The 26,424-nt window shown below is 35.2% G+C and overlaps 1 protein-coding gene across 10 annotated transcripts in view; it reads right to left on the bottom strand.

The window, feature by feature from the left end:
- Positions 1-26,424, bottom strand: part of LOC137240360 (CUGBP Elav-like family member 1) — a 1,194,531-nt gene that overhangs the window by 741,794 nt on the left and 426,313 nt on the right. For all 10 annotated transcript variants that reach the window (XM_067766480.1, XM_067766472.1, XM_067766481.1 and 7 more), the window contains one exon: positions 5,327-5,640. In XM_067766480.1, coding sequence (XP_067622581.1) covers positions 5,327-5,640 — 314 coding nt within the window. The remainder of the gene's footprint in view (positions 1-5,326; positions 5,641-26,424) is intronic.

Raw genomic sequence — 26,424 nt, 5'->3', positions numbered from 1 at the left:
GGTATGTAGATTCCTGGGCACACATCTCAGATTGCTATTTAAATGAACTAAATCGGACTATAACCGCGCCCACTTTTTCGATATCGAAAATTTCAAAAAGCACAAAAAGTGCGATAATTCATTACCAAAGACGGATAAAGCGATGAAACTTGGTAGGTGGGTTGACCTTATGACGCTGAATAGGAAGTTAGTAAAATGTTGGACAATGAGCGTGGCGATTAACACGCCAACTTAAAAAAAAATTTTTTATGTAAAATTTTAACAAAAACTGAAAATCTTTACAGTATGTTAGTAAATTATGTCAACATTCAACACCAGTAGTGGAATTCACTAAGTTTTTTAACCACATTTGCCATAGCTTTATTCGCGAATCGATAACTATAACGACTTCGTTATTCAATAACTATTTTGTATCGATATTTGTTTATCGACGATCAGCTGTGTTGTTAAATAAACGGCAAGTAAATTCGCTGCGTTAAAAATCACGAAATTAATATTTCTGGCAATTTAGTTAATTAAGAAATTCTTTTATTAAATACTTTCAAACACGAAAAGCTGTTTCATAAATCAAATGGCATTTGAGTACTTCGCGTACGTTTTATCACAAGCTCAAGAATTACTAAGTCCATCGCCAGTGAAGAGACACCTTCCTAGAGAAGTAGATAACCAATTCCACTTGAATGCAACGGATTTTCGAAAGCTGTACTGACTAACCCCAGACTTGACTCATGATATTATTTCTCAACTTGATGGTCAATTAAGGGGTACAAGAATAACTGCGATATAAACAGAGAAAAAAAAGAAATTAGTACCGCATTTACTTACCTTTTGCCAAAATAGGTAAAAACTTGCACAATAATGACTATTAAAAGCAGTTAGTATACGGAGTTAATTTATTTTTGGCATTCCTTTTGTGCTTTTCGCATCTTTTAGGTATCTTTAAGCTGTGCTGCCACCTTTCTACTATTAAAACGAAATCTAAATGTCATTTATTTCGAGTCGTTAAAAATAAGTTGGTGAATAGTACAATCGATAAGGCAAGCAAAATCGTTAATTAAAATCTCGACAAATCGCTTCGTTATAAGTTAGTGAATTCCACTACAGTACTGACATGGTGCAACAAATTACAAAAATAAAAGAAAACTTTAAAATGGGCATGGCTCCGAATTTAGACACCTTTACTTGTTCAGTCACAGTTTAAGGCCGTCTTTGGGTAGGCTTTTTTGTGCGGCAACATTGGTTTTTAAGCGGTTTTATTTAGGTTGACTTGACAGGCTGCACGGCCAGCGCAAATTTTGTAATTAAAATTTAAGTAACTTCCCGATAAGCTACAAGCTTGAAACTTGGAATGTAGTTCAGAACCCGATGATAATGCAATAATAAGAAAAAATCGCCGCTAGGTGGCGCAAAGATCGAGATATTCACAAAAATCGTATTTGTGGTCCGATTTCGCTTATATTTGGAACACATAATACATACAAGAATATAAAGCGACCTATGAAAAAATCGCCGCTAGGTGGCGCATAGATCGAGATATTCACAAAAATCGTATTTGTGGTCCGATTTGGCTCATATATGGAACACATAATACATACATGAATAGAAAGCGACCTATGAAAAAAAAACGCTTTTATTCTTTTATCTGATCAACGCTTTAGATTGAAGAGGAGTGTGATGACTAGTACCTAGGACCTACCTAATTATTTTCTATCTTTTAGTATTATTACTACTTAATGTAAGTACTGTTTTCAATAAAACCGTTTAACTTAAAATTTTTTTAAAATTATTTTATTTATTATCTATATATTTTTGTATATACGGCAACAGCTGGATTTTGTTTACCCAACAAACCTAAAAAAAAATTCTCCAGCGAAATGTATCTAGTTTCGGATATCCAACATCAATATTTAACTATTCCCAAACCTTAAACTTGTGATTTTGGCGACCTCTTAGATAATTACTTATTTGGTTTACTACCAACAAGCATATTAGGCATATTGTGTTTTACTCAATTTGACCTGAAGCCAGCTTTAAACAAAATAAATTAAACCTTAAACTATATTTATTATTGTATCAGATACTTACAAAATGCTCGTAATGAACACTTTATTTCAAAAAAGAGTTACCTCAGTTATAGCATTTGAAAGAAAAATTGGCAAAAATGCAACTCAAAGTAAAGTAATATTTTTTCTTTGACAAAAGGAAGCCATCCCAGGAGAACTTGTGCGGAAACATATAGTTGCACTGCTTAGATATGATATTTGTTAGAAGCAATAAAACGTTGCAAAAAATGAAAATATGGCGAATCTACAATTATTATTTTTTTATTCTTTTGGTTTAACACATCGTTTTTATCTTTAAAAGAAAAAAGTTCTGCGGTTTTATAGCCCGCTTTCGAAAAAATAAATTTTTTTAAATACACTTTTTCCGTAAAACTATTCAATTATTAATTTTTATACAGCAATTTTTGCATGATTTAATGCCAAAACCGAAGAAATACTACATTAAAGCTAATTATCAAATTAATTATTAATATGGACAACAAATGAAAGCCGTTGATGAGTGCTTTAGTACAGTGTAATTTTTATACCGCTGGGTGACTAGGGTCTCGAGATATAGGCCAAGACATGGACATGGACCCGGATACCCCTAGAATGTGTGTGTAATATGTATATCAAAAGAAAGCTGTTGCTGAGAGCTTTAAAGTAATTTTTATTGTGATATTCGATTTAGTCGCATTAACCTGGAAAAACTGATAAATATGCATGCGAAGCCTAAATAAAGACATGAATTAATAATACCCACATAACTATTTACATACGTCCTATTGGATTTGGCTGAAATTTGGTATATAAATTTGCCTATATTAGTACTTAGGATCCTTTTTTCCTGCGAGTAGACCAGAGACGGACTGTGACTGGGATTAGGACTAGGACTGGGACTGAGACTCGGAGTGGGACTGTGACTGGGGCACGGAATGGGACTGGAACAAAATACATACCACACTCTTGGACTTGCAATAAGGGATGAAGAAGAATGAAAAGAACTGAAGAGAAGAGAAAAGAGGGAAAGAGAAAGAGACTGAGAAAGAGATAGAGTGAGACGAAGACGGAGATAGATGAAGCGAAAAAGACGGAGGGAGGAGTGAATAAAAGGATTAAGAAAAAGTGAAGAGGGAGGGAGGACAGAGCTAGACGGAAAAAGCTTATTAAAATGTATGCAGATAGACCAAATTTAGGGCAGAAAAACGTCTGCCGGGTCTGCTAGTCATATAATAAATTGTAATAATAAGATAGTTAGGGAATAATATACGGGATTTATGTAGGTATTGTGTTCGATGCATCTTTCACATTTACTGAACATCTAAACTTTATAATTCCTAAAGCGTACTCCTAATTGGCGTTTATTAAAAAAAATGGCTCAGCGTGAAGGGACCCATATACCAGGAAATTTTTGTATAATGCAATCGTTATATCGCGGCTTGAATATGTGTCTATAATATGGAGTCCTCATTACAAGGTTCAACATAAAAGGATAGAACGTGTTCAGAAAGTTTTTATGAAGTACTGTTTATCCAATATTAAATTCCGCCTGCCCCTTCCTTATATTTCGAGATGGAAGTTAATTAGCATCCATTCGTCGGAGAGCAGAAGGATAATATCTGCCATTATTTTCATTTATAATATTGTCAATGGTATAATTGATTGTCCAATACTTCTTGCGTCTTTGAATTTCCATGTTCCACAACGCTCTTTGCGCCAACATAATATGCTTGCTATTGAAAACTTGAAGTCTAATTACGTGCTGAATGGGCCAATCACACACGCTTTTTATTATCACGCGATTATTATCAATTCAATTAATCATACTCATTGTATTGATTTGTATTTTTTCCGGTATTGCTTTAAAAATATGTTATATTCCGCTTATTATATAAATATAAAAATAAATGTAAGGGGCGATAACCTCCGAAGAGATTTTAGACCGAGTTTCTCTTCCAATTTGCGTCGTGCTCCTTTCAATTTTTCCTACAAATAGGCGGGACGGGACCTACTTGTTTTATGCCGACTCCGAACGGCATCTGCAAGGCAGATGAATTTTCACTGAGAGCTTTTCATGTCAGAAATACACTCGGCGTGCTTGCCAAACACTGCCGAGGGGCGACACCGCTTAAAAAAACTTTCTGTTAATTGAAAAACCTTGTTTCTAAAATTTTGATGTTGCTTTGGCCTCGGCGTGAACCCAGGATCTTCGGTGTGGTAGGCGGAGCACGCTACCATTCACGGCGATCGCTGCTTATTATATATATGCATATATAATCTAGTCTGTAAGATTTTTTAAATCATAGACTAAAATAAAGAAATATCGGTATTTTTGAGATCTTCCCCGCCTTTGCTAGGAAAATGACATGAGCACGGGTACATGATTTAGTCTTATACACCGTGTTTTAAGCCATTTCAAGATATCGCTCTGCTAGAAATTTGTAGCATGGCAGGAAATTTACCATCCGGGCCCAAATATTTAAACTTAAAAAAGTCTTCACCGCCCATTGATCTTGAGGTAGAACCAGTTACCTGTAATGCAAGCTGCTGTTGTATGTGTAGTGGAGTAAATGATGCAGAGCGCTTAAGATTGCTCAGGGTGCCGTACAGCACAAGGAAAATTGATAATTATAACAAAACGCAGATTAGTCACCTTCCTTACAATCTTCACTGGTTTGTCATTAATGAGAAGCGGCTCAACAACATCGGGGCTCTTTGATTTTTGATCAACGACTTATCACATAAGAGATGCAAGCCATTGGCCATTGACCAGTTAAATGAGAGTAGGCCTTATATTGATCCTGGGGCACCCCAGCAGGCACTGATTTTAATTGAGTTGTCTCAGGATCAATTTTGACTATCTGGAGTCGATCACTTAAATAGCTTTTCAATAGTTGAAGAGCACTATTACCAAACCCGAAATAAGTTTCATCTTATTACATAACCGAGCAAGATTAACGCAATCATACAAACCAAGGCCAACTGGCTTTTGTCAAATGGTAGACGCACGTCGTCAAGGATCTTTATCATGCCAGTTTTACAGCTATGACTAGTAGGAAACCCAGATTGAAGGGAGGATGGGAGGCTCTGAAATTGCAAACGCCAAGGGCTTTATTCAGGCATAATCATATGGGACACTTCAAAGAGAGCGGACAAAATACTAACAGTGAGATAAAAAATAGTACTTGGCTGCTTATATTTTTCACAGCCGAAATATATAAGAAAATTTTCTTGAGTGTTTTCTTATGCGCTTTATATACAAAAATGTATCATTATTTACTTACCTCTGCTCATCGAAGTCACCTTGTCACGCAGAACGTTCAAATTATGCACGCGCCCATATTGCTCAAACATTTTTCGCAACTGCAGTTCATCCCATGACTTTGGAATTTGTCCGACAAACATTTTGATATTGTCGGGATCTGGTTGGTCTTTGGCTAATTCACAGTCAACAGCAACGGAGCCACTATTTCTGTTCGAACGCTCAATTAAGGGTTTATTTATATTTTTAGTCTCTGTCAACTCTTCACCAATGCTACATATTTCCTTGGTGTGGTGTTGTGAATCATAAGTCTCTTCGCCTTCTGACATTATCTCACTTAAAAAAAAGAATTCAGAGGTAACAGATTATATAATTGAAAATGCATTATTTGCTAATTCTAACAATCTCTCAAAAATTTCGTCTAACACTTATAATACCTAATAATCAGCTAACTTTTTCCTTTTTTTCAAGCAAAGGGGTTAAGGATGCTTTGCAGGTGGTTGCCATCGGATATGAGCATGGGGGAATAAGGCTATGAAAAGAAAATTTCAGATGCATATTGGAACGATTTTCCGTCATCCCTTGTCAAATTTAGTTCAGAGATAAACCAGTTTCGGCGTTGCGCCATAATCAGTGACATTTTTCATTCGAGAGAACGGAAAATCGTTACAATATATATTAATTATCAACCCTGTCGGAAAATCAAGAGAACAAAACGAATCAATATTGGAGATCTTACATTATAAATTAAACTCTAAATTTAAATGTTTTATAGCAGAGTCTATATATATAAAATTCGTTAGTTTGCGACTTGTGGACTTCAGTTTAACAAAATTTATATTTGACTATAAAGCGTGGTACTTTCCTCTTGGCGATGTTTGGCAACTTGAACATTTTTTGAATGTAAATTTGTATTTTCCTATTTTTTTTATTAATTTTCTTTACAAAATGTCTTTCGAGAACTTAAACTTGTAAGCATTTCACAAGTATTTCTGGAACGCTTGAAGAAATCCATGTAAAATACAATTAAAAACTAGAACTTTGGTTTACAAGGGAAAACAAGAAGAATTCTTGAGCGTTTTCTTATGATCTGGATATCGCTCTTATTTATTTATTTATTAAGTCTATGAACACAAGTTCTTACAGACTACCAATGAAAAAATTATACAGCATATTATTAACAAATTTCTTACAGACTACTAATAACTCTCATACAATTAAAAATTCTCATACAATTGAAAAACAGACTACAATTAAGAAATACAATAATGGCTACAGCAGTTAATACAATTTTTTAAATATGTGCATTTAATTAAGAACTTTGGAGTTTAGAGAAAAACATACTTCGAACAATATGTAGTATATATTAAATGATTGTAGTATTAAGGAGGTGACATCTGTCTTCATTGACAATGCCACCAATATTATTAGTTCGGACGGTTATTTAAATCAAGTTCAGCTTACAGCTGGAATAACATGCTACCACTCTTTGCAACTAAGTGTAAGTAAAGCTTGTTCAAAATTTACCAAAATTAGTAAAGTCGTAGGTCACTTTAAAAACTCTACTCCCGCTTCGAACACTTTGTCTAAGTAAGCTATACTTGCTACAATAAACAATTCATGGTGGAATTCGAATTTCGAGCTTAACGCTTCCTAAGGCAGCCAGTTCTATGTACCGGAGCGACTCGCGATTTTTCCCAACCAAGGGCTTTCATTTAAGTATAACCCCATTTAATTTATTGCGCTCTTCCCATAAATTGTTATGCTCCCAACAGATCCTTCAGGGGACTGCGCCATACTGCTCCGTGTGCCAGAAAATAATCTTTTTAGAACGGTCACTCTCTTGCCAGTGTGTCACGTGTAAACGATGGTTGCAACGCACGGGATGTTCTGGGCTAAACCCCAAAACCCGCCATCCCTGTTACTTTTAAAAATCTTTTGTGGCACCTTGATGTACACGCCCAAGGACGTCCCGTAATCTGCGCCTTTTGAGTTTTTTCTTTGCAAAAATCATAACTTTTGAACCAATGAAGATATTTTAAAAATTTAAAATGCAAATGAAAGCTAATTATTGTATGAAAGCTCAGAATGTCACAGATACAGGGTGCTTCAAAAATTCGTCAAAGTCGAAAAATTTTAGAAAAATGCAAAACCAAAATGTTTTTACTAAAAAATAAAAAAAAAAAATTAAAATGAGATTTGTCTTATAATGACGTATCTAAGCATTAAATAAGATAAACTAATGATTTTGATAACATAGCTTGGCACTGCCCACTTATGATAAAAAGTTGTATCTAAGTCACGTAATCAATAACTACCAAAATCGATAGATGTATTGTTTCTTTTAAATGGCAATACTATTATAGAACTCAAATGTCCGTTTTGGTGCCACAATAACAAGGTGCTTCAAAATTCATCGTAAAATTTTAGGTTTTTTTTTTATTTTACAGGCCAAATATGTATTTTATTAATAACTAAAAGTTATTGAAAGTGGTTCAATGAAATTTTATTTGAGCTTAAAATTAAACAGCCAACGAATTTTGGAAAAGGGGAGTGGCACTGCCCATTTATGCAAAAAAGTTTGATCTTAGTAACCGCTTTACCAATTTGTACCAAACTCGATAGACGTATTGATTTCTATAAAAATTTAATACTCGTTTGAAGGCGAAATGCCTAAGCTTTAAAATAAATTTGATAAATTTAGATAAATGCAATAACGGAAAGTATATATTTATAAATTACTAAATTAATTAATTCTTTTATTTGAAATAAAAAATTAACTTGTACATAGATATCTTATTTTTCAATAAAGTAACAAAATTGGTTAGTAAATCTCTTTTTCATTGTTGTGATAAGAAGTGAGAAACTTATTTTATCTTAGCAAAGTCATCGTCACTGGAATATATATCTAACAAAGTTACCATTTCTGAGCTATACGCATCTGTAACATCTTTTTGTGTTCTTACATACCTCATAGATGATATGACTGGATCAGAAGAGATAGCTAACATGTTGAAAAGGTCTTCGTTTTGTCTAACTCGAGATACTTTGCAGGTGTTCATACATCTATATCTTTTGTAGTCCTTGTTCTTAGATTCTTGAGATTCTTCAGACAATTCTCCTAATGGTATGCACTGGTACTCTATTAAATCTTTTCAATGTGCTTAAATTGTATGTACCGTTGGTGTAAGTTTCTTCGCAAGGATACTTTTGATGCAACAACTCTGTAGCTTTAGATGCATATTCTCCAAATTTGGGTCCATTAACTGGTTCCTGGCAGTTTAAAATATTTAAAATTACTCCCAATCTTTTCACAATATCTCTATCAACTCCTGTTATGCGAGCAGTCACTTCATTGTTTTCAATCTTCTTGAGGAGTTACCATCATTTGAATTTGATTTGATTTATCATTAAAAAGAGAGGACTGTAGACTCATGACGGGTTATCTGACTGAACACTGCCTTCTGGCGTCACATGCCTTTAAATTAGGCTTGGTCAGTGATAGCAGATGTAGGAAGTGCGGGTTGGAGGAGGAAACGATGGAGCACGTTCTGTGCTCGTTCCCTGCACTTGCCAGGCTAAGAGTCCAGCTATTAAGAGTGATACAGCTATCAGATATAGAAGCAGCCAATGGCTTAAGTCCTGGGAAACTTCTAGTATTTGCCAAGAGGACGGAGTTATTTTATAACATAGGTCCTGGTTTTTGATAGGGTTTTTCAGTTTGGTCGTTAAAACAAACTTCTGGTAACACTACGGACTCAATCAGTCTACGTGAGGTCCTCATTGACCGGCCAGTTCAACCTAACCTATCATCATTTGTATTTCCGTATCCATATTTTGGACAGTCAACTCTAAGGCCAATCCCTTTATAGAATGTATCCTGAATTATTTTTTTCCTCCTGTTTTGTTTCTCCTTACATGTTGTATTGTCGTCGAAAACTTCTCGTTGTTGTGGTAGTGTATAAGCCAGCTTCAAAAAAAATTCCATACATCTTATCCTAGCATTCAAAGGAGATATTCCATGCTCATAATTTAGCTCGTCAGTTATTGAATCATCAAGATTTTCAAAGTTCTTTTGGTTCTTTTTACAAATTGGACATTTCATTGTAGATGTCGTATTTGCCATTAAGTTCAAAGCTTTTCCATCGACCACAGAAAATCATGCTTTATTGTAATGAAATTCCCCTCTTCAATGTCAATTATTGTTGGTTCTAATTTGGCAATTTGATTTTTTATATCACTCACTGTAGCTTTTATGAGTTCCGAAGACTCCTTCTCGTATTTAAATAATATCGGGCGGCACAATATAGTTGATGACGGACGTGGATTTTCCAATATTCTGAAGCTTCATCTTTTAGCCGTAATGGAACAATAGAAGCCATAAACATATTACTATCTGTAATTGTTTCATCGTCTACATTTATTCTATGTTTATATGCGCTTTGTCCTGATGATCCATCACAGCCCCACTTAGTTATCAATGCTAGTTCCTTTGGCAGAGATTTCAACTTTTCTTCAGTAAAACCTTGAAGGAGTCGTGTAGACATATGGTCCATTAGGTTTTGTAGCTCAATTTCAGCTGGTGCTTCGCTTATTTTGGGACTTAGGGAACTACTTCTTTCTTGGCTTGAGTAATTTTTTTGTATCCAGGTAAAATATCGGCATTACGTTGCAATAATGACTTACGTAATATAATGTATTTTTTCTTCGTTAAACTGAGATCTATAAACAGCGCCAAAGCTTCTTCGGGAGTGTATTTCCTAGGTAGCGCATTTACATTTTGGTGGTGTGGGAATGCTGTTTTTGATCCTCATCAGTCGCACTGGACTTGCTACCGCAACTACTTCTGCTATATGAGACTTCACGTTTTCTTCGTCTTTTTTATATTTAATAGCCAGTGCTTCTGAAAGATGAGTCGTGACCATAGCTTTTGTGGTATCAGACAGCTTCCTTTTCCTTGTGTAGGTAGAACACTCTTCTATGGGTTTTGTTGTTCTACCTCTAGTTGGATTGGTTGACGTGCTAGGCGTTTCTTCGTCCGAAAAAGCTTTGTCAGCTAGCCACTTTATATGCTTACTTAGAAATTTTGAATTGTTACGATAGACGTCCTCCCATTTTCTTTCTATCATAATGTATTGTAAACCAATTTTTTCTTCCAGGCCTTCCTTTTCTTTAATGCTTGTTTAACTCGCTAATTCTCTCACAATAGTCTCAACGAAGTCCCGTCTTGACTTTGTAGATTTAAACACCGCAATTAGTTTCGAGTTTTCTAGACACATATTAGAATTGACTTCGAGTGTATCTGACTAAATATTAAACTGTGAACTATATTTAAAAATACTATTCACTTTATTTAAGTAAACAGAATACTTAGTTCCTTAATCTCCAAAAACGAATGATAATGTGCATTGTATGATGGATAGCTTTATATACCTACTCAAATTATTAAAATGAATTTCAGGCCCATATGTAATACTCCTATATTGCTACAAAAGGCTTGGTACATTCCCAAACATCAGAGTGCCGATATACTGCTGTTTAAGCGTTTTTGTTTTTTTATTCAATACTCGAATGTACCTAAATTAAAATTTTTTCTTGTCACACTTATGCTGCTACAATTACAAAAATTTTATAGCCTGTCTTGTTTTTATTTCGAATTCAAAACACATTGCGAGCATTTTCCATTAGCAGTATAGGTGTATTACATATATGATTTCAGGTATACAATTCGTAACTAAAAAAAATGTATGTTGTTAACAAGTTACAATAACAAAAACGACCTTACGGCCATACTGAATTATATATACCTGTTCAGGCGCGTATTTATGCCCAAGGTTGTTTAACTTTATTTGATGTAAAAAGTGAAGTTGCAGCTGGACGCAGGTAGACTTTATGAATTTAGGTAACTGAATATTTCACAAATAACTACTGTTAATTTGACGGAGCACATATTTTAACATTTTTTTCCATCAAAGTTTTAAAAAGGGCCTAAAAATAGGCATTTCGAAAAACAGGTATAGCCGCCAACTGTTACCAAAAAAAAAAAACAATTTTTTTTTGTTTCAATCCTAAATTAAATTATCTTCAATAGCTATACAAGAAAGCGACAACCAGCCGCCTTATTTACTCACAAAACCATTTTAAATACAACGAAAAAGAAGAAAAATTTCAGATTTTTTCCAATGTTGAAAATTGGTCAAATTTGAGCGGCTCTACCTGGTAAACTATAATATTCTGTGAGAAAACATTTATATATTCTGGATGACTGGAAAATTCTCTATAAGAAACATGTATTAGATTTAGCGAAAGCTTTCATGATTTTTTTGATTTTCGCCATGCTTTAACGGCAGAGGCGCCACTGTGCGACGGCAACCCTCCGACGGGTTTGAACGCGCCATGCTGCCAGGCCGCAAACCCAACTACACCGGGTACTCCAATGGTTACCCAGCCCAGTCGAAGATCACAACAGCACTTGCGTCCTGGCCTCCCTCAACTCAGACCTTTACCCCTAGAGTGACGACGTCGTCCCCGTTGCACTTCAGAAAACTGGAGTTAAACTGCAAAGAGTTAAAGTCCTCGGAGTTGCACTACCACAGAAAACTATTCCACTTTTAGATTTGAGTTTGCGTAGGCTAATTTTAATAAACTTAACCAAATTTTATCTATAGTGGTTTGGCCCAAATACAGTGCAGATATTGACAAAAACTTTTCTGACTTCAATGCCATTATTCACGCTATTCTGGAAAGACAGGTACCTAAGCGTAAACGTGCTCCAACTGAACTCGTCCAAATATGGTACACCAAAGAACTGCAATCTTTAAAAAATAAAAAATCGCCTTCCTTCATGCTGTACGAGAAGACGGGTTCACAATCCGACTACTTGAAGTACTCTATATTGCGTCGTAAATATTTTGAATTAAATAAAATTGTTACAACACCTATCTCTGTACGATGAAAAAGAAAATAACTTGCAATCCGAAAGCTTTTTATGATTTCGTGAACTCTATACGTAGGATTAAAGGGTTTCCTTCTGGTATGAAATACCGTGATGATTTCTACAGCGCCGATCAAGATATTGCTAACTTCTTTGCACAATTTTTCAAATCTAACTATTCCGCAATTAATATTACAGCAATATCTACAGAAGAGGGTTTTACATATTTAACGTCTTTGAAGGAATCTTATAAATACGGCCCTGGCCTTATTTCTGCTGCTTGGAAAGAATCTTTTCTAATACCCCTCCGAAAAAACGGCAGTAGGTCATGTGTAGAAAATTATCGAGGAATTGGAAAGTTGTCGGCCATCCCAAAGGTATTTGAAGCCATTGTTACCAATCAGCTAACATTTTCCATTTCTACATTGATTGCAGACTCCCAAAATGAATTCTGTAAAGGCAAATCTACCATTACCAACCTACTTGAATTCACAACTCATGTATCTAATGGATTTAGAGAAAATCTTCACGTTTTTCATAGCAGCAAAAAGTAGCAGCGACTTATCAGGTTCAGCCGCAACAATATATTCTTTACTTAAATTAAAATTAAAGTATATCATGTCAAGCTTAAAAGTATGCAGCAAATCAAAGTAGTATGCTTTTAATGTGAACGTATTACAGTGATTAATGTGAAGTTGCCAAATCCAAATCAAATGCAAGCTTCATTTTAAAGACACATGAAAAAACGAAGATCGTTAAAGTTGACTTTAAAGTGAGGAATAGTTTACCTGCCCGGTAAGTTAATTGAACTTTATTGGGTGGATGACATCTCAATCCGTTTCCGGGATATATACATTAATATTGACTAGGGCTACCAGTGGATGGGTGTTCACCATATGGGTATCAAATGAAAGGAGTCTCATACAGTGACGCTAAGAGTGCGTATACGTAACATAATAAAATAACAAAAAAAAAATTTTAGTTAACCGGTTTTATTGAAAACAATACTTACATTATGTAATAATAATACTAAAAGCTAGAAATTAATTAGGTAGGTCCTAGGAACTAGTCATCACACTCCTCATCAATCTAGGGCGTTGATCAAACAATTAAATAAAAGCGTTGGACGCATCAAATTTCTATTGATAGTCATAAGTAAGACCAAATGAACCTTAATCAGGTTATGCTACGCCTCCCATTTTTTTAAATTTCACGCGCCCAACGCTTTTATTTAATTTTCTGATCAACACCCTAGATTGATGAGGAGTGTGAGACTAGTACCTAGGACCTACTTATTATTTTCTAGCTTTCAGTATTATTATTACTTCATATAAGTATTGTTTTCAATACAACCGTTTAACTGATTGTTTTTATTTTTTTTTTCAAGTTTTTAGTCTTTATTTAATTGCCTGTTATTTCTCATTCTATTCAGTTCATTTAGTGATTCATTGTTACAAGGACTCTTTCCTTACAGTTTGTTACAATCTAGGTCGTCAATACATAATCCTTCCAAAGACTCTACTCGACTCGGCGCCACGTATGCTTGTTCCTCCTCGAACTCCAAAATATTTTGATGTTACTTCTACCGGACTGTATGGAATATTTGATCCAAATATGAGCCAAATCGGACCACAAATACGAGTATTTTTATACTCAGTTGAGCAGAGCTCACAGAGTATATTAACTTTGATTGGATAACGCTTGGTTGTACAGGTATAAAGGAATCGAGATAGATATAGACTTCCATATATCAAAATCATCAGGATCGAAAAAAGTTTGATTGAGCCATGTCCGTCCGTCCGTCCGTCCGCCCGTTAACATGATAACTTGATTAAATTTTGAGGTATCTTGATGAAATTTGGTATGTCGGTTTCTGAGCACTCATCTCAGATCGCTATTTAAAATGAACAATATCACACCATAACCCCGCCCACTTTTTCGATATCGAAAATTTCGAAAAACTGAAAAAGTCCGATAATTCATTACCAAAGGCGGGTAAAGCGAAGAAACTTGGTAGGTGAGTTGAACTGATGACGCAGAATAGAAAATTAGTAAAATTTTGGACAATGGGCGTGGCACCGCCCACTTTTAAAGCAAGGTAATTTAAAAATATTGCTAGCTGTAATTTGGCAGTCGTTGAAGATATCATGATGAAATTTGGCAGGAACGTTACACCTCTTACTATATGTATGCTTAATAAAAATTAGCACACTCGGTGAACGACCACGCCCACTTTAAAAAAAAATATTTTGTTAATATCAAATTTAAAAAAAAATTTAATATCTTTACAGTATATAAGTAAATTATGTCAACATTCAACTCCAGTAATAATATGGTGCAACAAAATGCAAAAATAAAAGAAAATTTCAAAATGGGCGTGGCTCCGCCCTTTTTCATTTAATTTGTCTATGATACTTTTAATGCCATAAGTCGAACAAAAATTTACCAATCCTTGTGAAATTTGGTAGGGGCTCCACATATACAACTACCACCACTCTCTTTTAAAAGCCTCATTAATACCTTTAATTTGATACCCATATCGTACAAACACATTCTAGAGTCACCCCTGGTCCACATTTATGGCGATATCTCTAAAAGGCGACCACCTATAGAACTAAGGCCCACTCCCTTTGAAAACGACTCATTAACACCTTTTATTTGATACCCATATCGTACAAACATATTCTACAGTCACCCGTGGCCCACCTTTATGGCGATATATCGAAAAGGCGTCAACTTATAGAACTAAGCCCCACGCCCTTTTAAAATACTCATTAACACCTTTCATTTGATACCCATATCGTACAAACATATTCTAGAGTCACCCCTGGTCCACCTTTATGGCGATATATCGAAAAGGCGACCACCTATAGAACTAAGGCGCACTCCCTTTGGAAAAGACTCACTAACGCCTTTCATTTGATACCATATCGTACAAACAAAGTCTAGAGTCACCCCTGGTCCACCTTTATGGCGATATCTCAAAAAGGCGACCACCTATACAACTACCACCACTCCCTTTTAAAACCCTCATTAATACCTTTAATTTGATACCGATACAAACATATTCTAGAGTCATCCTGGCCCAGCTTTATGGCGATATATCGAAAAGACGTCCACCTATAGAACTAAGCCCCACGCCCTTTTAAAATACTCATTAACACCTTTCATTTGATACCCATATCGTACAAACATATTCTAGAGTCACCCCTGGTCCACCTTTATGGCGATATCTCGAAAAGGCGACCACCTATAGAACTAAGGCACACTCCCTTTGGAAAAGACTCATTAACACCTTTCATTTGATACCATATCGTACAAACAAAGTCTAGAGTCACCCCTGGTCCACCTTTATGGCGATATCTCGAAAAGGCGACCACCTATACAACTACCACCACTCCCTTTTAAAACTCTCATTAATACCTTTATTTTGATACCCATATCTTACAAACACATTCTAGAGCCACCCCTGGCCCACCTTTATGGCGATATCTCGAAAAGGCGTCCACCTATAGAACTAAGACCCACGCGCTTTTAAAATACTCATTAACACCTTTCGTTTGATACCCATATTGTACAAACTTTCTAGAGTCACCCCTGGTCCACCTTTATGCCGATATCTCGAAAAGGCGTCCACCTATGGAACTAAGGATCACCCCCTTTTAAAATACTCATTAACACCTTTCATTTGATACCCATATTATACAAACAAATTCTAGAGTCAACCCTGATCCAACTTTATGGCGATATCTCGAAAAGGCGTCCACCTATAGAACTATGGCCCACTCCCTCATAAAATACTCTTTAATACCTTTCATTTGATACACATGTCATACAAACACATTCCAGGATTACCCTCGGTTCATTTTCCTACATGGTTACTTTCCCTTATGTTGTCACCATAGCTCTCAACTGAGTATGTAATGTTCGGTCACACCCGAACTTAACCTTCCTTACTTGTTAATACTTATTTTGTTTTGTTGATTTTCCGACAGGGTGGATAAATTATGTATATTGGAACGATTTTTCTTCATCCCTTGTCAAATTTCGTTTTGAGGCAAACCGGTTTCGGCGTTGTGCCATCATCAGAGTCGATTTTCGTTCTGATCTGTTGTTCTCGTTTGTCCTGTATTTATTGTTCGTAGGTACATGAGCAGGTATTGTCAAAATTGATGCTTGTGTATATTTAGTTATGTGTATGTGCTGTGTGTACATTCAGAACCGAGGGTGGTTTTTACTGATCGATTTTTGTGGCTGACTGGGGCAGGTAAAAATCCGTAATTTAAGTCATTGACTTTCTTTGTGGGTTTGTTGTTTTGTGCGTTAATTGTTTTGTGTTTATTTGTTGTTGTGTGTTTGTCTGTTGTACCTGTGCGATTACTTTGTTTCTTGTAAACAAGTTTTAAATGCTCGAATATTGTGCCAGAAATTGTGTTTATCTGTTCGTTTATTATTCTACCGTCGTATGTTTTCTGTTAGTAGATTTCCATGTTTTCGTGTACGTTGAGACGTCTGCCTTTTGCTTGTATGTTTTTGTTGTAATCTCTAATATGTTCTCTGAACCTCGTTCTTATTTGCCGTCCTGTTTGTCCTATGTAACTATGTTGGTATCCGCAGGTACGCCGTGGCTGCTAAACGGATCCTCTGAGTTAGTGTTAGTTCTTAGTTTTCGCCCTAGATTGTACGATGTTTTGAATGCTGTGTTAATGTTGTATTTTTTAAAAAAGTTTGCCATTTATATGTTGCTTTTCCAGTATATGTCATAGTCGTCCGGCTCCTATTTTCCTGTTCATTATTTCTTTTTGTTTCTCCATTTGTCCTTCTGAGCTTATCTACTAGTGCTTTTTATATCCGTTGTTTGCAGCGATATTATATATGGCCTCAAGTTCTCTCTTATATGCTTCTTGTGTAAGAGGTATTCTTTCAAGTCTATGTACTAAGTACCTTAATGCTGCATTTTTATACTGTTGGGGGTGATTTGAGGTATTATGTATTATTGTGTCGGTGGCTGCTGGCTTTCTATATATGTCATAGTTAAATTTTTGGCCTCTTTATCAATATTTATCGTGAGGTCTAGATAGTTGATTCCTCCGTCTTTTTCGGTTTCCATGGTAAATTTTATATTTCGGTGCTGCTTGTTGAGGTACTCCAGTACAAGCATTATTAGTAGTTCAAACGCATATTATGTCATTCACGTATCTAGCATATAATGACACGCCTAATTTGGACTTCAGCTCTTGTATGTACTTTTCTTCAAGATTTTGCATGAACACTTCCATAAGAATTGCTGATTTGGGGCTTCCCATTCCAAGACCGTTTGTTTGTCTATATATTTTATTGTTGAATTGAAAACAGTTTTAACGTAAAGTGGTTCTTAGCGTATTTGTGATTTGCATACTTTTCACTTTGTGTTTTGTATTATGAACTACTGTTGAGCTAACTATGTCCAAAGTCTCCGATAGTGGTATAGATGGGTATAAATCTTTTATGTCAAAAGATACCAATTTGCTGTTCTTTGTTAGCTCTACGGTCTCAAGTTTCTCTATTGGCTCTGTTGTGTTAGCTATTGCATATTCGTTCCTTAGCTCCAGAATATCTTTCAATATCGTTTTTAAATATTTGGACAGTTTGTAACATGATGCCGATTTAAAATTAATGATGGGCCTCATTGGCGTGTGCGACTTGTGAATTTTTGGTAGCGCAATCAGTGGAGGAGCCGAAGGGTTCATTTAGACCAAACTATGTGCCATGTTAGAATCTACTATATTTGTTGCATTTTTTACAGCAACTTTGATTTGTTTTTCGTATTCATCTGTGGGATCCTCCCTTATTCTACGACAGTTGATTATCTCTATGAGATCTTTGGTTTTGGATATATATTTCCTTTTTCGATTAGCAAAGTGGTGTTTCCTTTGTCCGCTTTCGTTGTGACAATATTGTTTTTCCTTAGTTTATGCCGTAGATTCTTTATTGCCTTCTCTTCTGTATTAGATTTTTGTCCTTCCTGTGCTTTCACCTCCTTTTTTATGATTTCCCTGCACATGTGTCTTGCGTGCTCCTGTTCTTCCTGTGGTATCAATGCTATTGCGATTTCCGCATCTACAATCGCTTGCTCCGTTTTTCTTACAGTATTTTGGTCCATGATATTGTGCTTCAGGCCCTTTTCGAGAAGTTGTGCCTTCTCCTTGGTAATGGCCACTGTTGTAAGGTTAACGAACTTGTCATGAAACTGGTGAGTTTTTTGGTTCTGGTTACCCTCTCGTCGTTTAATACCTCGATCCTTGCCGCACCTAGCGGGATTTTTTTTCATGAAGTGATTTCTATTTCTGTGTGTATTATGTGTTCCAAATATGAGCCAAATCAGACTACAAATACGATTTTTTAGAATATCTCGATCCTTGCGCCACCTAGCATCGATTTCTTCATATGTCGCTTTCTATTTATGTATGTATTACGTGTTCGAAATATGAGCCAAATCGGACCACAAATAAGATTTTTTGAAATATTTCGATCCATGCGCCACCTATCGGAGTTTTTTCATATGATTGCATTTTAATCGCGCTCTGAACTATATTCCAAGGTTCAAGCTTGTAGCTTGTCGGGAAGTCACTTAAATTTTAACCCCTTGTTGTCTGACGGTACTCTCCAGTACCACTTCTGATTTTGCTATTTTAAAAGCAATCAGTAAGTTTTTACCTTATGCAGACCAACGTTACTTTAAAGTAAAAAACATAGAACATATATAACGGGATTTTTAATAAAATTCGTGGATTCTTTGCTTTTTCTGCTCATTGCAAGTAAGTGTTTTCCATAGTGCGGTCACAAATTAGAAGTGGTGTATTATTTTAATTATATCTTGCAAAATTCTTAAAATATCTCTATTAAATAAAAAGAAAGTATAAGTTTTGTGAATTTGGTATTTAGTTTTGAAGATACAAAGAACTTTACTGTTTTTGTTTACCAGTGATCTTTGATTTTCCGAAGGAGACTTGTAAGTACCGTCGGGCTCTGTTGTCCTTGCATTTTCTGATTTTTATACACAGCTTTTTACAAATACTAGTGGATAATGGCTGGAGTCCGTTGAAGATGTTTGTCAGAAAATGAAATTGCCTCCATTTTGGAAGAAATTCCAATCGATAATGAGCAAGATACGGATATCGAGAGTGATGATGAAGATGAAGAGATTACTTTACCGAACGAGGAAGATCAGTTTTTGATTGAAGTCCTAAATCAAATTCAGGAAGAAGAAAATGAAGAGACAAATATATTGATAGAAAACGAAAGAAGCACAGTTTTCGAAGAACCATTGCGAAAATGGAAAAAAGTTGATAAAAGCACCGTGGTTTCACAATTTGATTCTGAAGAGGGACCAATAATTGGATTTTTTGACGATATGGAAACGTCAAAACAATTTTTCCTATCTTATATGGAGCCTATTGTGGAAGGAATCATATTTCATTCGAATTTATATGCGGTACAAAAAAACAAAACCTTGAATTTACAAAAAAGTGAATTTCATGCATTTGTAGGCATAAACTTTTTTATGGGCTGCCATCACCTGCCAAGTTATTGTCATTCTTGGAGTACTAGCGAAAATCTGGCTGTGCCCATAGTACCAAAAACCATGTCCCGAAACAGATTCGATTCAATCTTACGTTTTTTGCACGTAAATGATAATTCTAAAATTCCGGAAAACAATTAGGATCGACTGTTCAAAATTCGCCCTATGATTAAAGGTCTGAATCAACATTTTCTTCAGGTATACCATGGAACGAAGGAGCTATCAGTTGACGAATCTATGATTCTTTTCAAAGGTAGAAGTGCTATAAAACAATATTGCCCTATGAAACCAATTAAGCGTGGTTACAAATTATGGTGCATGGCGGAACAACGCGGATATATCAAAAAGTTCTCTATATACCAAGGAAAAGACGAAGCTGTTGAAGAAAAATACGAAGGATATGGCCTGGGAGAGAGAGTAGTTTTATCTCTCACAGAAGAGGAGTGGGGAAAAAATAAGTACGTGTACTTTGATAATTATTTTACATCTGTCAGGCTACTAGAATTTCTACAAACGCAGAAAGTTTTTGCTTGCGGTACAGTACGAGGAAATCGAAAAGGACTTCCTTCAAACATGAAAGGGGACAAGAAAATGAAAAGAGGCGAGTTTGATTCACGAACAACTATGAACGGTGTAACTTTTTTTAAATGGATTGATAACAAGCACATACTGTTGGCTTCCAACTTCCATGGAACTGAGAAAAGTACTGTCCAGAGGAGAGATCTTAAAGGTCAGGCAATGCAAGTTCAATGTCCAACTGAAATTAAGGATTATAATTCATTCATGGGTGGCGTAGATCATACAGATCAGTTGCGTTGTGCATACGGTATAGGCAGGCGATCAAAAAAATGGTGGCATAGACTGTTTTGGGGGCTCTTGGAAATAGCTTTCGTTAATTCCTACATTGTATATTGCCGAAGTCATGATAAAATGACTCTTCTAGAGTATAGACGATCCGTTGCACAAGGCTTAATGACGCAAAAAGATGTTGCCAACAAACGCAAGTTGAGTCTTACACCAACACCCTCAAGCAAAAAACGTCGTGGAAAAGGTGAGTCAGTACCAAAAAATGTCCGATTAGGTAATTTGGGAGTACATTGGCCAATTTTTGGAGAAAGTCGAGGGAGATGTGAAATGTGCAGTATAAAAAAATTCAATCAAAGCCGCATTCGAAATGTCAACACTGCGGAATATTTTTGTGCTGTAATGACAAAAAAAACTGTTTTTCCGAGTACCATGGCATTAAAGCATAAAAATATGAGCTCTTCAAGCCCGAAGGTACTTCTGAGTACCATATCCTTTTTTTATACTACAATGTCCTTGAAATATTTTGTTTATTTTTTTGGTTAATATTTCATGCCTTTGAATAAAAATATACTAAAGCATATAACATAAAAGCCTTTTTTCTTGGTTTGGTCAACAAGGGGTTAATTACAAAATTCGTTCACAACGGCCGGCCGCTCGCTACACATAGTCAAGCTAAATAAAACCGTTTAAAATAAGAGTTACACATATATAAGTAAAAATCTAATATATATAAGGGCTTTAAACGTATTAGTAACAATGTTTTAATAGTTACTAAGAGTCGTAATTTAAATTATATTTGTTACTTTAACAACAAATAATTTACTACCATGATTAAATTATACTTTCACTGTCTACAACCCTTTCGATTATAAGTACAACCCTACACTCTAATGGTAAGTTTGTTTTTATACCTTTCATGAACATGAAATGGTATATTAACTTTGGTCCGATGTTTGTAACGTTGAGAAATATAGAAGATAGACTCACCATTAAGTATATCGAATTGATCAGGGCGACGAACTGAGTTGATATAGCCATGTCCATCTGTCTGTTTGAACGCAAACTAGTCCCTCAAATTTTGATATATCTCAATGAAATTTGGCACAAGGATGTATTTTTGTATTATGTTAGACATTTGTCGGATCCGGTAGGATCGGACCACTATAACATATATCTCCCATACAACCGATCGTTCAGATAAGACGATTTTGGTCATTCCGCAATTTAGAAAGTATAAACGTGAAACTAGGTGATATATATTCTAATATATCATAGAAGATATCCTGAAAAAATCACTTTGATCGGAGCTATATATAGTTATATCCCATACAACCGATCGTTCAGATAGAAAGATTTTTGGCCATTTCTCCTTAATTTAGAAAGTATAAACGTGAAACTCGGTTACATATATTTTAATATATCATAAAAGATTTTCTGAAAAAATCATTTTGATCGGATCTATATGTAGTATATATCCCGTACAACCGATCGTTCAGAAAGAGAGATTTTTGGAAATTTCTCTCTTAATTTCCAATATAAAAACGTAAACTTGGTGATATTTATTTTAATATATTGTACGAATATTAGCAGCACTAAGGGATTCTATCATCCCTAAGCCGATGCTAAGCGGTGATTGAAGTCGCATCAATAATTCAATCATTATGACTACAGATATATACACGCAGCAGAGAAGCAACGCACAAACACATGCAGATATCTTATCTGAGATATGCAATTATAATTGTGGAAGTGTCGCTCACAAACACACGCGCATATGAGAGCTATACACGTATATCTGTAGTTATAATTATAGCAGATAACCAACTAGTAGATTCTAGAACAGAAGCCTAGAAGATGCAACGAGGAAATAAAAGAGTGTAAAAGGCATGAGCAGTAGAGGCGCTGCAATCAGTTTTGATTAAGACGCTATCTGGCGAGCAATAGTAGTGTTATTTATTGTGAAGTACTTTAAAAAAGGCCATTTTTCCATTATTGAATATTGGAGTTATTTATTCAACAGTTTAGTGATTCGAACGTTAGCAGAGGATTGAAAATAAGAGTTTTCATATAAAACGTGAAATTTGGTGATATATATTCTAATATATCATAGAAGATTTCCTGTAAAAATCATTTCGATCGGAGCTATACATAATATATATTCCATACAACCGATCGCTCAGGTAAGGGGGTTTTTTTGCCATTTTTAAACGGTTTTAATTAGCTTGATTTGACAGGCTGTTTGGTTGGATGGCTGACTGGCACGAATTTTGTAATTGAAATTTAAGTAACTTCCCGATAAGCTACAAGGTTGAAACTTGGAATATAGTTCAGAAGCCGATGATAATGCAATAATAAGAAAAAATCGCCGCTAGGTGGCGCAAGGATCGAGATATTCACAAAAATCGTATTTGTGGCCCGATTTGGCTCATATTTGGAACACACAATACATACAAGAATAGAAAGCGGCCTATGAAAAAAATTGCCGCAAGGTGGCGCAAGGATCGAGATGTTCACAAAAATCGTATTTGTGATCCGATCTGGCTCATATTTGGAACACACAATACATACAAGAATAGAAAGCGACCTATGAAAAAAGCGCCGCTGGGTGGCGCAAGGATCGAGATATTCACAAAAATCGCATTTGTGGTCCGATTTGGCTCATATTTGGAATACATAATACATACAAGAATAGAAAGCGACCTATGATGTCCGATTTGGCTCTTATTTGGAATAAATCCGGTAGAAGTGACATCAAAATATTTTGGAGTTGGTGGAGGGACAAGCCTACGTGGCGCAGAGTCGAGTAAAGTCTTTGGAAGGATTATGTATTGAGGACTTATATAGTAACAAATTGTCAGGAAAGAGTCCTTGTAATAATGAGTCACTACCTGAACTAAATAGAATAAGAAATAATAGGCAATTAAATAAAGACTAAAAACTTGAAAATAAAATAATTAAAAAAAAAATTTTAAGTTAAACGGTTTTACTGAAAACAATACTAACATGAAGTGATAATAATACTAAAAGCTAGAAAATAATTAGGTAGGTCCTAGGTACTAGTCATCACACTCCTCATGAATCTAGGGCGTTGATCAGACAATGAAATAAAAGCGTTGGACGCGTCAAATTTCTATTGATAGTCATATATAAGACCAACTGAACTTTAATCAGGTTATGCTACGCCTCACATTTTTAGAAATTTCGTGCGCCCAACTCTTTTATTTAATTGTCTGATCAACGCCCTAGATTGATGAGAAGTGTGATGACTAGTACCTAGGACCTACCTAATTATTTTCTAGCTTTTAGTATTATTATTACTTCATGTAAGTATTGTTTTCAATAAAACCGTTTAACTTAAAAACATTTGTTTAATGATTTTAATTTATATTTATCTTAAAATCGTTTAGGTATGTACATCTGTTCACTATATATTTCTTATCTTATACAGCGCATTATTTGGAGATTACGAATGGGATAAGATTATTGTTCAGCCCCATTCATGAAAGGTATGAAGTCTTCGGCACAGCCGAAGACAGTCCCGTCCTTACTTGTTTCTATTGAACTAGAAAAATATTAGATAGAAATATTGTTTTTGACAAAACAACGTTTGCCGGGTCGGCTAGTTTGGATATAAAATTCTCTAGCTAATGTATTCTTATGTAGATCTCGCATCGCTTTTATCAAATATTCTTTTGTGTAAAGCCCGAAAATCTGAAGGTCCTAAGTAAACGATTTAGATGATGAAATTTAAAATTAAAATTAAATTTATATTAATTCTGCTAAGTGACAAAAATACGTTTTTCGTTGTTAAAAATGCCATTAAGTTCTATTGATATATTAATTAAATATACTCATATACCCAAATACCCAATAATAGCTGTGTTTTTTTTTTACCTCTATCTACGTTTACGCTTAAACTTTACGTAAACGTATACGCGTGTAAAAAAACACGGCTAATATATAATCGGATGCTAAATAAATGCAATAAATTTGTAAATAAATTATTTGGTTTGAGGGTTGTTTAATTATCTATAGGAAAATGTTTTGCGTATCATTGCTGTGAGAGAACAATGACAAAAGGGATCGATACTGGTATTCATTTATAATACTAGGATCAAAGTACTAATACACAGTAAGAGGTATCGAGTATACACGATCCAATTGAGTACTTCGGAATTGTTACCAGAAGTGAAGATTTTTTTTTAAATGACAAGTAAGGAAGTTTATGTTTGGGCGAAACTTAACATTTAAACGCAGTTGTCTTCTCTCACATTTATGTTAAGTATAGATGTTTGGATGCTTAGTGGTGTGTTCAATTTAATTTTAATATTTTAGAATTAATGAGCTTAACGCCGGTTTATAATAATGTGAGTATTTAATTTTTATTTTTGTTTATTAAGAGAAACTGAAATGAAAGAAATATTTACTGGCGTTTTGCGATGGCACCATTTCGAAAGTCGCCACGTTATAATCGTCAGGCAATTTCGTAATGTTCAAAAGTATTACCGATATTCGAACCACGGATAGTTAAAAATTGAACACACCTTTAAACAAATAAACGTAAATATGTAAAGCTGAGCACTAGTTTACAAAAACCTAATTGTTCGCAGTGATTCCCGTTGCTTATTGCCGGTCGTATTTCGTCCACGGTTCTCCAACAACTTCTTTAGTAGCTGGATTTTCAATCCTTCAATCCTTAGTAATTAGAGCGACTCTTTCCTTGCCTTTGATTTTTGGAGTTATTAATGGTAACATTGACTGACCAACTAAGTTTCTACGTTTTTACTATCCATTTTATCTTAAACTTACGTTGCCAACTATGCGCGGAATGCTCTAATATTGCGTGCTCTGCGCGAGTTCAATGAGATCTCTAATTCAGTTATGCTTGATTTTTATTTTTCTAAATCTATTTTCCTTTACTTAACTCTGTTTTGTAGTAATGTTGTTGAATTTTTTTTAGTCAGTAAGAATCGCAGCTATTTTTGACTTTCGAAATAAAAAAAATAAATCTTCGTTTAAAGTTTCAGGTCCCTGGGTTATATGGAAGTTCCTTGAAACTCGAAAACAAAATTTCCAAGTTCGGAAGATTTTTTAAGCTTTCACGATCCCTGGACTATCTAGCGGAATTTTTTTCCCTGATGTTACATTGTCATGAGGTTCTGAAGTATGTTCTTAGTTTAAGGAATCTAGCTCTACGTGAAGTTACTCAAAAAGCGGTCGCAAGATTCCACTTGTTGTAAATGGACTTTCTAAATACCTCTAAATATCTCGATCCCGTATAGAAAACTCTCTTATTCCAAATATTAAAACCTAGCAAACATTCGAAGGCAAAACACAGCCAGAAAGGAGACCTAATTCGGATCGCTTACGCACATCAACAGCTCATTTATGAGTCCGGAATGAATAAATTTCCCTTCTTGCGATGGTCGCCCAATACTTATCCTTATTTCATATACCTTATGAGTCTGAAGAGGAATTATTTATGAGACCTATTGGGCTCATGCACTGATCATTTTCTACACTAATCGGACTCTGAAATCCTTTTTTCAAAGCCTTATATGAATCATGTAAGGCTTATACGCTGTAGGTAAATGACACTTATATGACATTAGAATTGCGAATCATTCCCGAACTTGTTTGAAAATCGCATGCCTTGGTGGACGCCTTTAGAATAAGCAGATTAAGAAAGCAGCATAGATGTTTTCTCCAACGCGGAAGTCTCAATCACAAAATATTTTCAAAACAAAAACGGTGTTTTTTTTGAGTTGAATGACAAAATTTGAAAAACGTCTGAAAAACGTCTTTCGTAAGCTAGAAA

Source organism: Eurosta solidaginis, chromosome 2 (assembly GCF_040869045.1).
Source record: "Eurosta solidaginis isolate ZX-2024a chromosome 2, ASM4086904v1, whole genome shotgun sequence".
Classification (NCBI taxonomy): Eukaryota; Metazoa; Arthropoda; class Insecta; order Diptera; family Tephritidae; genus Eurosta; species Eurosta solidaginis.
The sequence above is the reverse complement of the archived record's forward strand: the minus strand, read 5'-3'. Positions and strand labels throughout refer to the sequence as shown.